Genomic DNA, 12982 nt, shown 5'->3' with positions numbered 1-12982 from the left:
CGTTGACACTTTCGCTCTTCTGGACAATCAATGTTTTCGGTTTGATGAAGACGGGTCGACATTTAGGCATTCAGGTAAGTAAGCGTTCGCCTTTTTAATATAGACCCGCTTGTTGATGTACCTGACCACCGCCATGTTGTCGGTTTGAATTGCTATAGTAATCCACAGCTCAGATGCAGAATCCTATTTTTTATTATTCCACGACCAAAATGTTAAGAACACAATATAAATATAATGCAATAAAATAATCAATGATGAGCGCTTTCGTTCTGTTTAAAAACAAAACTTCATCAGATAACATCCATTATAAAAAGTACAATTTAAATAGCCAAAGTAGTTACAGCGTCAGTACACCAAAGACCAATCATTACCTAATATTTGTTCACTCCCAATTAATCCATCATTATTATTGGTCACGGAGTCCATTTAAACTAACCAATAAAAATAATCCATACCTCAAAAACATCCAATCAAAACTCCATTTTTATGATCCCTAGAGAGACCCAAAATCCTATTTATTTTTTCTATTCTTATAGAACATCCTTAAAAACTAATAACCGTGTTACACATTTTAATACACTCGACTTTTATCTACATAAAGCTTTTAACCTTATTAAACTTGTAATTGAAGTCTGCTCATTTAGCCCTGGCTAGATGGTTGCATTCACAAACAATTGCCAATAGAGTTCTTTATTTTCGAGATGGACCGTCCATGGTCCCACCCCTTTAACTTCTATTAAAGTTTTCAAGTATAACAAATTTAAACCAATGATTTTCATTACAAAAAATATGTTTTGCTAAAGCATTCGTTGTTTTAACCTTTTTTATTTTATAACAAAGTATGCACATACATTCTTTTAAAGAATGTTCAGTTTTTCCTATGTAAAATACAATACATACCTGACACACTGGGGCGTACACACCTTTGGTTTGATGATCATTCTCTCTAAAATATCAATTCTTTCCCCATTTAAGGTAACATACTCAACCAATCAAATATATTTACTATATTCACAATGCCCACAGCGACGCATCCCATATTGTGTTAATCTATTTACAGAGACTAATTTTTCTAAAATGTCCTTAAAACTTGTACCTTTTTCATAAATAACATTTTGGTATGTCACCTATTTTGTCCCTTAAAGAATTACTTTCCTTTAACATAGCCCAAATTTTTATCAATCTGTTTGATGCTATAACAACAAGATTTATATTTATCCTCTATTAAGTATTTTTCAAGTAAAATGTCTAAATAAGCTTAAAGATCTTTTTACACTGAAAATTTCAAGAATTCATTAGTTTGATTAATATAAATAAATTCATCAAGGCTATCTTCCCCCCTCTCCAATCAAGAAAAATGTCGCCCAGGTAACGCGTATCTATGCTAAAACAGTCTTTATATACACTATTCAAGACAAAATTCCTTTCCCAATGGGCCATAATATTTGCAAATAGTGACCCAGTTTGAACCCATTGCCACTCCTCTTTTTTTTTTGTAAAAAAATATTGGTCTTCAAACATTATATAATTATTGCACACTAACTTGAGTAGCTCCTCATATAACTTCACTTTTTCCTGTTCAACATTATTGCTAACAAATTCACAGAACCATTCTATATCCAATGAATGAGGAATCACTGTTTTTAAATCTTTGACATCTACTATAACCAAAATATCATTCTCATCCCACACTAACTCACTGATTTTATTAAGAAGGTCCCAAGAATCTTTACATATTTGATATTCACCTTCCACAAAACATTTTCCCCATTCTACAAGTGCTAATCTTATATTAATGACTCTAAGAATGTGCCTGCAAAGTCTACTTTTTATACTAGTCCAGACAGAATGACTCTGTGAATTCGTTATTAGTGTTTTTTAAGAATATGTTATAAGAAAAGAAGAAATAAACAGGATTTTGGGTCGCTATACGGATCATAATGGAGTTTTGACTGGATATTTTTGAGCGATGGATTATTTTTATTGGTTAGTCCTGAAAGGAGGACAGAGTCCCGCGGAACCAAAGTTTCCTACTACCCCTCTGACTCTAGGAAAAAGATTGTTGGGGAGTAGAAAACTTGATCCCGACTGCGGACAGTCTCTTCCCCTTCACTTTGCTGTGGATCAATGTCTCTTTGATGGATGGGCCGAAAGGGGTGTTAGTAATAGATGCCTTAAAGGGTTCAGCAAACCCGCAAAGTTGAAGAAGTCAAGTGTGCCATCTAATGGCAATGCCTGTGCCCACCACTCGAAAGGTGGCCTCCGCTGCATTGGAGATCAACCTCATCGAAAACTTTGGGGAGATCAACTGGAGACTCTTTCGAGGCAGTAACTCTGAAAGGGAAGTTGAGAGTTCTGAGACCAAATCCCTTTGCAACAGGGTAAAATGTGCCATGTAATTGGTTGCTCTCAGTCCAAAGGTTGCTGAGGCGAAAAAGTGCTTTTCGAAATGGTGAATTGCCCGAGACTCTGTCTGGGGGATGGGCGGTGGAGCTCTGTTCAGCGAGCTCCTTCTTAGTAGCTGTGACCACCATGATGGGATCAACGGGGATGTCCCTACTCCAGACACTTATCTTTTTGGGGACCAAGAAATTTGTCCTCCATTTTGGGAACTAGTTCCACTGTGTCTGCTTCCTTCCATGCCCTGCCGGCGATATATTGTATGAGTTTGTCGCCAAGGGAGGGACACCCAGGTAGAAAATGCGCCCATCCTAAAGGCCTTCAGGAACACAGACTGCTCTGAAGGCAGGGTGGGGAAAACCAACTGCCCCTCTGCTTTAGGATTTTGAAGATGTCCTCGAAGGATACTTCCTCAGTCAGAAGTCTGGGGGACCCATCTTCCCTCCTCAAAATCCATGTCCTCAGTGAGGGACTCTCTAGGGGAGTCCAAGTGTCGCCTCTTGCATGTCCTCTTCCAAGGGGGCTCCTCCACAGTGGGCTCTGGGGAGGACTCGGAAGAGGCAGTGACCCCAAGTGGGGTAATGCCCATCTGAAATCACTTGCAAGAGGGCTGACCCTGGAAGGATGATTTAGGCTTGCCGCCCAAAGTCAAGAGGGGCTGGGGAGGACCTAGAGATGGAGAGGTAATTGCCCACCTGGAGAAGCTCTTCTCTACCACCTGATGGCCGACAGGCTGGGCGAAGTCCCCCTCTCCTTCCCTATGGCTGCAGTAGTATGAGAAGGAAGGAGGGACTCTGGACCTCAGTGCTGTCTCCAGACAATATCAGTTCCGAACTGTCCAGCGTGGAGGTCCCCGAGGGTAGGGAACAGTCCTAAACACCCAGGCCCGACACCACACCCTGGGAACCCGCATAGACCTCACCGGGCCGAGATGCATCCAGTTCTGAGGGTACTGGAACAGAGCCCGCCAAGGACCTTGATGATGTTGGCAAGGGGAGATGCTCGACACCAACAGAATCTCACAGGGAACACTCCGATCCTGGAAATCAGAACCTGGAGGGGAGGGGGGTTAGATGGAGAAGATCTCCATGGCAACTCAGCCAGGGATGGAAACAACTCAAACTCTATTTGGGCTTTGAGGAAACTCTATCCATATCAGTATGCAGCAGACTTCTGAAAGATCTGGAGGACACCGAAGAATGTCCTGACCTGGTTGGAGATCCTCACACTGTCCTGCGGTCTCAGGAGGGATACTTGACTCCTATGCCATCCGACGTGACCTTCAGATCCAATTGCTTCATCGGAGCCAAAGACAGAGCTAACAAATGGGTTGGATCCTATGCCAGCGTGTACAGAGTCAGCTCAGAGGGCCTGTTGGTATCAGGGGCCTCGGATCCAACGGACTGAGGCTCTCTGAGTGGAAGAGCCCGGCTCCGAAACCAAAGAGGCTGGACTTGGATCCAGGGATCTGTGATCAGACAGCCTCATTTTTTTTTGCAGGGGAACCCTGGAGTTAGAGGAGAAGGTCTTCCTTTTGGGATCTGGAGGGGCTTTAGAGGCAGAACCAGAGGCTAGAGGTCTCCCTTTAGCAAGACTCTTGAGCACGAGTTTATTTCTGTGATCCATGAGAGCTTTGGGGTTGAATGTGGCACAAATGTCACATTCAACCTCCAGATGACCCTCTCATAAACAGCAAACACACTCCTGATGCGAGTCAGAATGGGGCATCTTCTGACTGCATGAGGAGCATATCCTAAAGCCTGAGGGCTGATCACACACAGACACACACAGACACACACAGACACACACAGACACACACAGACACACACAGACACACACAGACACACACACACACACACACAGACACACACACACACAGACACACACAGACACACACACACACACACACACACACACAGACTGGACACACACACAGACTGGACACACACACACAGACTGAACACACACACACAGACTGGACACACACACACACACACACACACACACACACACACACCTGACACACACACACACACGCACACGCCTACACCTGACACACACACACGCCTACACCTGACAAACACACACACGCCTACACCTGACACACACACACACACACACCTGCACACACACACACACACACACACAGACACACACACACACACACCTGCACACAAAAAGAGGAAAGAGGGGAACAGCTAAGGAAACCCTTAACCCAAGCTAAGGAAAGGGACCCGGGAAAAAGGTGGGAATCAACAAGACAAATTTAGCAAACTATGGGAGGGGAGGAGAACCCGACTAATTACCCAGAAAGGAGATAGAGGAAATTAAAGGCTATGCTACCGAAGAATAGGAAGGAAAAAACATCCCCCCCCCCCAAAAAAAAAAAAACAGTCACTTATCTGAATTCTATGCTTAAGCTGCTGGAATCACTTCAAAGCAATTCCACGGCAAACGAGATGAGGTTGTAGGTCAGCAAGGGATCATGGGAAGGGGGAGGAGCTTGACCTCCGGATCTGTCATACAGTTGCCTGCTCGGATCCAAGTTCGGATTCAAGAACCATCCATGATGAATAATGACACGGACAGCATCAGATCAAGCGTTAAAGTCAAAAGATCAACATTTTTTTTTCAAACTGTAGTCCCCGTCTCATAGTAGCAGATTTTAGAGAGTACTTGCATGGCAATAGTGATTGGTCTCCTAAAAGTAACAGGACAGGACATGGAAAAGTACAGTTTTGTACCTACCATAAATGTAGATGTTCGAGTGCTAATACAGCTGCAGTCATAACAGATGGGTTCTCCTGCCATCAGGCGGGTCCTCGGTCGGCCGAATTCCAAAGTCTAGGTCCGGCGTCAGTTGTCGTCACTTCTTCCCTGACGTCAGTGCAACAGGGGTATAAAGGAACCAGCCGACGCCATTTTCTTCAGTTTTTCTTGCCCCAGATGTCAGGTGCCCCCAGAAGGAAGGCACTAATAAAATTGTGTGATAATGCAGTGCTATATAATCAAAATACAGTAGTTGCAAGCAAATACACCATAAATGAATACCCCAATCAGGTTGTATGAGGATGTGTTAGCCTATATGCCTGTCCCAAGAGGGGAAGGAGGGAGGGAAACCTGGACTGCAGCTGTATTAGCACTCGAACATCTACATTTATGGTAGGTACAAAACTGTACTATGTTCATCGTGCATACAGCTGCAGTCATAACAGATGGGTAGAATCCCAAAGCTATGAAAGGGGTGGTAGGCACTAGTTGGAACTAGGAGGAGCCAAAATGCCCTGCAAGACTGCAGTGGCAAAGCCTGCTCTAGATTTGGAGTATAATGGTAGGTTGTAGTGCTTGGAGAAGGTATGCACAGAACTCCAAGTGGCTGCTTCCAAAATATCCTTGGTAGGAACTCCTCTGAGGGAGGCTGCAGAGGTGGCTGTGGCCCTGGTGGAATGAGTTCTAATGCCTGTAGGAACAGTTCTGCCATGAAAGGAATAGCAAAAGTGTATGCAGTGGGCTATCCATTTTGAGATTGTCTGTTTGGAAATTGGTTTCCCTTGAGCTCCTACCGCATAGGCCACAGAGAGCTGTTCTGATTTTCTGAAAGGCTTTGTTCTGTCCAAATTATAATGCAGCTGTCTGTGGATGTCCAAGGAATGTAGTAATCTCTCCCCTTTGTTTTGAGGATTAGGATAAAAAGTAGGTAAATGTATGGCCTGATTTAAGGCTACCCTGGATACCACTTTAGGCATAAAGGACGGGTTGGTTCGTAAGGAAACTCTGTCCTGATGGAAGATGATAAAAGGCTGGACAGCCATGAGAGCCTGTAGTTCTGAAACTCTACGAGCTGAGGTGATAGCCAGAAGGAAAGCTGTTTTCCAGGACAAATATTGCAAATCTGATGAGGCAGCTGGCTCAAAAGGAGGCAATGTCAATTTTTCCAGAATGAAATTAAGATCCCAAGCAGGTATTGGTTGTTTCCCTGGAGGCCTTAAATTCTTAGCCCATCTGAGGAACTGTCTTAAGAGAGGGTGAGAGAATAAAGGTGGATCAGTGTTGTATTCTGCAGAAATGGCTGAGGCATGTATTTTGATGGAGGATAAAGAAAGTCCACTGCTTAGCAGTTCAGCCAAATATTGTAGTATTTGAGGTAAATTCAGTTTTCCAGGATCCTGGCCCGTTTTCTCATTCCAGACACAAAAACATTTCCATTTTGCGGAGTAAGCTTTTCTAGTTGATGGCCTTCTGGCCTCCAAAATGACATCCTGCACCTCCTTGGAGAGTAGGGCCTGTTGAGATGCTAAGGAATCTTCCATGCGGCTAGATTGAGTGTTTTTAGCTGGCTGTGAGGAGTTTTGAAACTGTGCTGAGTTAGAAGAAGAGGCATTAGAGGCAGGGTCCATGGTGGGGAATGAGTCAGGCTCCTCAGGAGTGGGTACCAGTGTTGCCTTGGCCAGTCCGGCGCAATGAGAATCATCTTTGGTCTGTCTGCTTTGGTCTTTAATAGAACTTTGGGCAGCAGAGGAAGAGGAGGGAAGGCATAAACTGTTATTGATGTCCAACTGAAAGAAAGAACGTCCACTCTCCCGGCCTTTGGACGGAATATCCTTGAGCAGAATTTTGTCAATTGATGATTCTCGTAGGAGGCCTTCCCCATTCTTGGATTATTTCTGTAAAAACTTTTGGATGTAGTTTCCATTTGTGTGGATCTGTCATATTCCTGCTTAGGTTGTCTACCAGCGTGTTTTCCTTGCCTGGCAAGTACTGTGCTTGTAGTTCCATTTGTAAGTCCATGGTCATGTTCCAAAGTGACATGGCCAGTCTGCATAGGGGGTAAGAATGTGTTCCTCCCTGTTTGTTTATGTACCACATGACTGTGGTGTTGTCCGTTCTTATCAATAATTGACCTGGTTGTAGAAGGTCCTTGAAAGCTGTTATAGCATTTATTACTGCTAGCATTTCTTTTTGATTGATGTGAAGGTGCTTTTCTTTCTGGGACCATTTGCCCTAAATGCACCGATCTGTCATGTGCGCCCCCCCCCAGGCGTAGTCCGAGGCGTCTGTTGTGATGACTTGATTTGCTTGAGGCTTGCTGAATGGAAGACCTGTGTTTGTTTGACATGCTTGAGCCCACCACAGAAATTCCTTTTGCAGACATGGAATTTGTGGTATTATTGTTTCCAAACTGTGGCTGTGTTGAGACCATAGGTTTTTTAGGTACCACTGTAGTTTCCTCATATGCAGCTTTGCACATGGGATTAGTAAGATGCAAGATGCCATGAATCCCAGAGCCTGCAGGATTTTCCTTGCAGTCAGCCTGGTGCAATTTGCTAGTGTTCTGAAGTATTGTATTAGTTGCCCCTACTTCTCTGGCGTGAGGTAGGCCATCTGGGTGTTTGTGTCCAAATTGGCACCCAGGAAAATTATCTTCCGAGAGGGTATTAGCCTTGATTTCTTTTTGTTGACTGTGTATCCCAGAGATTTCAATAACATTATTACATAAGCCAGATGTTTCAGAAGAATGTGCTTGCTGTCCGCTTGTTCAGGGAGTCGTCCAAATAGGGATATATTTGTATCCCTTGAAGTCTGCAGTAGGCAATTACTGATGCCAGGCATTTCGTGAATACTCTGGGCGCAGTAGATAAGCCAAAGGGCAATGCAGAGAATTGATAGTGGGTTGAACCTGCAAGAAATCTGAGGTACCTTCTGCAATTTTGTCTGATTGGGACATGCAGGTATGCCTCCTTGAGGTCCAATGTTACCAGCCAAGACTCCTTGCCCAGCATGGGAAGAAGTTGCTGTAGAGTGAGCATCTTGAATTTTGGTACGAGTAGAAATGTGTTTAGGATGGATAGGTCCAAAATAGGTCTCCAATCTTTTCCCTTCCTTGGCACCAGAAATAGCCTGGAATAAAAACCTTGACCTTGTTCGTGCGTAGGTACCTCTTGAATAGCTTTCATGTTTATGAGATCTGTAATTTGCTTTTGTGCCTCTGCCCTTTGATTGTGCGGCAGGTTTGGCATGCCTCTCATTTTTGGAAGGGTGTGAAAATGGAATTTGTAGCCTCTGTTTATAATGTCCAAGATCCATTTGTCCTTTGTGACATGCCAATTTTTTGAAAATAATGCCAGCTTTCCTCTTAAGGGGGCTGCCATTTGAAACCTGGTTGGCATGCAAAGGGGAAAGTCATTGGGTTTGCTTTCTGAAAGATTGCGAGTTGTCCTCACCACCTCTTTGTGTAGGAGCTTGCCATTGTCTGCCTCTATACGAGCCTTGGGATTGTCCTCTGCCCCTCGGGCGCCTGTATCTGCCTCTTTGGGGTCTGTCTGTGGCAGGAAAGGACCAGTTTTTGGAAGGCCAATTTCTACTAAAATGTGGGGGTTGAACCTGTAGAAATTCTTTCACTGTTTGCATTGATTTAGCTTTTTCCTCCATTTTCCTTAATACCTCCTCAGCATTAGCACCAAATAGTACATCCTTTTGAAGAGGGGTGTCTAGTAATTTAGCTTTGACATGATCAGGCAAGGCTTGTTCCTTGAGCCAAGCATGCCTACACGTATGACTGATCCTGTAACAGCAGCTCTACACGAGGCCTCTAGAGCATCAAAACCACATTGTAAGGTATGCTTACCCACTTGTTCTGCACTATGAATCAAATCCTGCATCTCCTTCAAGTCTGGTTGTTCAGGTTGTGACATTTTACTCTTAAATTGTGATAACAAAAACTGTTGGTATTTTAGCATATGAAACTGACAGTTTAAGGCCCTCATGGATAAGGTAGCCGAGGTATATACCTTTTCCCCCCACCTTTCTAAGGATCTGGAATCTCTCTCAGAAGGCAATGGATTTTTGGCAATGGAGGCCTTAACTCCCTTGGGGCCCTGTGAGATGGTTTCTGGGTCAGCAGCATGGCTTTTGTAAAGAAATTGGTGTGAGTCAGGAACCCTGTAGTACCTGTCAGGCTTAACTGGAGCTGGAGGTAGAGAGTCCGGGTTAAGGCAGGCCTCCGAGTAAACATCATCTAGGATGTCCAAGACAGGAGGTATAGCCAGAGGCCTATGCTGAGGTAACAAGAGAAATTCCCTGAGCCTTTTCTTGGAATCTGAATAATCCTGGCCTTCCCAGTGGAAGTGTTCCCTTAAGGTATGCAAAGTTTCCCCAAATGAGTAATCCTCAGGGGGGGATACAGAAGGGATGGAGTCCTCCGCATCAGAGTCTTCAAAAGGGGAGTAAGAATGTTCCTCATCATCAGAGTGCTCTGAAATAATGCAGCCCTGATCAGAGGAGGTGGAATCTTCTTCCACTCTAGGCCTTTTGTCCGGTGGGGGCTAAGCGCCTCTGATTAGAGTAATTAAATCCTCAGCCATTTTAAGCATCTGTTTCTTACGCATGGGGCTTGGAGATGGGGCCCTGTGTAGCTGGTCTCTTAGGGTGCGTGGTTGCTTTAGACTTTGTGAAAGCCTTGATGGAAAAAGAAGAGGAAGGTCTGAAGATACCTTGAGTGGAGGTGGACCTGTCCACATTCTGAGTTTCAATGCCAAGAGTGGCTTCGGTATCTGTAGTCAGGGTGTGGGCCGAGGAGCCTGCAACCTCGGGCACAGGAGACACAGTCAAAGAAGTGTCGTCGGTAATCAGGGGCTGCGTAGGTGCCTCACTGAGAACCGGACCACGTCTAGTCGGCTTTGGAGTGGTGTCGGTAGAGGCCGCAGACCTCGTGTGTCGGTCCTTGTCTTTGCATTTTTTAGACGAAACCGGAGTCGGAGTATCCGACGACATAATATAGTTAAATACTTTCCCAAAATAATGCTGGGCGAACTCCGCCCGACGCTTAATAGTACGTTTGTTGAATGTAGCACAAAAGCGACAGACCGAGACGTCGTGGTCTGGGCCTAAACAAGGTATACAGAGGGAATGGAAATCCTTATGCAGTATTTGCTTCCCACAAGAAATACATCGGTCTGAGGCAAGAAAAGTTTCCCCAGCGGGGTACTTAGCTTTTAAGAAGACTTCGGTTTCCAAATTTCATAATTTCAGGAGCTGGCCGACCGGCACTTGCGAACTGCTTCTGCTTCGGGCACCGCGCGGCAAGAAAGACTGAAGAAAATGGCGTTGGCTGGTTCCTTTATACCCCTGTCGCACTGATGTCAGGGAAGAAGCGACGACAACCGACGCCGGACCTAGACTTTGGAATTCGGCCGACCGAGGACCAGCCTGACGGCAGGAGAACCCATCTGTTATGACTGAAGCTGTATGCACGATGAACATCCACAAAAAAGACTTAGGCAACACACTAACACTGAAGTTATGCCATCTGCATGATTTTAATTGATACAGAAGCTACGGTTACAGAACTGAACCTTAATTTGAATGACAATACATCAAAAATGACACCACTTGAAAAAGTATGTAGTATTTTGATAAAAGAAAACCAGAGAAACCAGTACTGGGGGTGGGGGAGTCTGGAAACAACTCTGTCTCACTGTAATGTATGCACATTAATTCAAATCAGAGATGAATTTCTGCCTCCACACTATCTTAGTGCCTACTGACTACTTGTCCACAAAACAGCCTAATGCAACTCTTCATCAAAGATTTTCTGCAGAGAAGTGAAGCACACTCCCAAGAGATTCCAAATCTCCCTGTAAATGACTGAACACTAGAATAAAAAAGAAACAATATTCTCACATTCTGTACCTTTTTATGGTTAACTACCCGTCTGTAATTATCTTCATCAATATGAGGAAGCTGAAGTAAAGGATTCTTCATCTGCTGCAGGCGCAGTCCCTGTACAATCATCTGAGAGAGCTTCATACAGTTCTCTAATGTTGTCAAACTTGGGGCACGGAAATCTATTTGAAGACATATTAAAATTACATATTACTGTTTCTGCACACTTATACAGTACAAATTACAGAAAATATGCTTACTATTCTACTTCAGTGTTGGTCAGGTACAAACCAATTACCTTGCTAATGATAGCAAATAACACAAAAACAGTTAAAACTTGGTTCAAGTTGTAGATGGCCAGGGATGGAGGAGTGTGACTTTTTTCACCTGCTCACTTTGGGGGGTCAAGTAACTATGTAATCAACCCTAATACAACAAGGAAGGAAAAGCAAGCATCCATGCTACATTCAAAGTGTACATTCCACAAACCTGGGGAAGGCAAGTAATAATGTCAATAAAATTCACGGCATCTAAAAAGAAATAAGAAAAAATTGTAGGATATAGTATTTCAGTGTTGCAGTACCACTTTCTATCACCTGTGGCTCTTTTCCAGTGGGAAACAAATGAGGTACCTGCAGCTGATGAGTGTTACCACAGTCCACAATGGGGTAAAATGAATAAATGTCAGAGAGCGAGTAAGCAAGTAAATAAATCAATTACAATATGACTTAGTGTCTTGACATTTCACTTTCACAGTGATTTCCATTGATAATCTTGCCCATGACTGCCTAGTCAAGCAAAGTCTGTGCAGAAACTGCAGTAAGTCAACCTGGTATAAACAAGGAAATGTTACATTTGACTCGCATATTTAAGTTATGCACTTAGCATAACTTTTAGTTATGTACTCACCATAACTTCAGATGTTTGGGATCCATCTCGCCTACATTCTGTACTGATGGGCTTGGAGCCGATTCCTCGACTCTGCACGCTTATGCTATAGAGCGAGGCCTCTTATTGGCTGAGCTATCTTTATCCCAGGATGCACCACCACTAATCCTCCAGATCTTGTTTGTCCGCATACATGCACACATGCACAACTTGATTATATAACATTGTTAGATGTTTCAAGATGAAACAACAGGATTCAGACCTTCTGGTATCCTCTGATCTCCAAGGAAGGGGGAACGAGGGTGGAATGTGAGATGGATCCCAAACATCTGAAGTTATGGTGAGTACATAACTAAAAGATGTTATGTGATCCTATCTCGCCTACATTCTGTACTGATGGGACAGCGCCCTAGCACCTGAATCCGGTGGCTCATTGGAAAACACTCCTGAGCACTGTGGAACCAAATGAAGCTCGCCTCTAGATGCCACATCTAATTTGTAGTGGGAAATGAAGGTGTGCGGGAAGACCATGTAGCCGCACAAATGTCGCTAATAGCAAGCTTAGAATGAAATGCTATGGAAGTAGCCATAGCCCTTGTAGAATGAGCCTTGACAGAGGTGGAAAGCTCTTTGTTAGAATAAAAATAAGCTTGAGAAATACAGTCCCTGATCCATTTGGCAATAGTGACCTTTGTGACCGCTTTGCCCAATTTGTTATCTGCAAAGGATACAAACAACTGATCTGTTTTCCTTGTTTGTTTGGTCCTGTCTAGATAAAAACGTAACTGTCTGTGTACATCTAGTGTGTGGAATATAAACTCCTTGTTAGAGTATTTTGGGAAAAAAACTGGAAGCTCTAACGATTGTTGTAAGCAGAAAGTAGAACAGACCTTAGGGACAAAGGAAGGATTTGGTCTGAGGGATACTCTGTCCTTGTGAAAAACCAAGTACGGGGGTTTAACTGACAAAGCTTGAAGCTCTGAAACTCTTCTGGCAGAAGTAATCGCCACCAGAAAAGCTGTCTTCCATGATA

At 43.9% G+C, this 12982-nt stretch overlaps 1 protein-coding gene across 1 annotated transcript in view; it reads right to left on the bottom strand.

The window, feature by feature from the left end:
* SEC63 (SEC63 homolog, protein translocation regulator) overlaps positions 1-12982 on the bottom strand; it is a 1535741-nt gene that overhangs the window by 722889 nt on the left and 799870 nt on the right. The window contains exon 18 of the mRNA XM_044065412.1: positions 11089-11243. Within this exon, the coding sequence (XP_043921347.1) occupies positions 11089-11243 (155 nt within the window). The remainder of the gene's footprint in view (positions 1-11088; positions 11244-12982) is intronic.

This window comes from Protopterus annectens, chromosome 1.part0 (genome assembly GCF_019279795.1).
Source record: "Protopterus annectens isolate FY-2018-M chromosome 1.part0, PAN1.0, whole genome shotgun sequence".
Lineage (NCBI taxonomy): Eukaryota > Metazoa > Chordata > Ceratodontiformes > Protopteridae > Protopterus > Protopterus annectens.
Note: the sequence above shows the minus strand (reverse complement) of the source record. Positions and strands in the feature narration are given on the sequence as shown.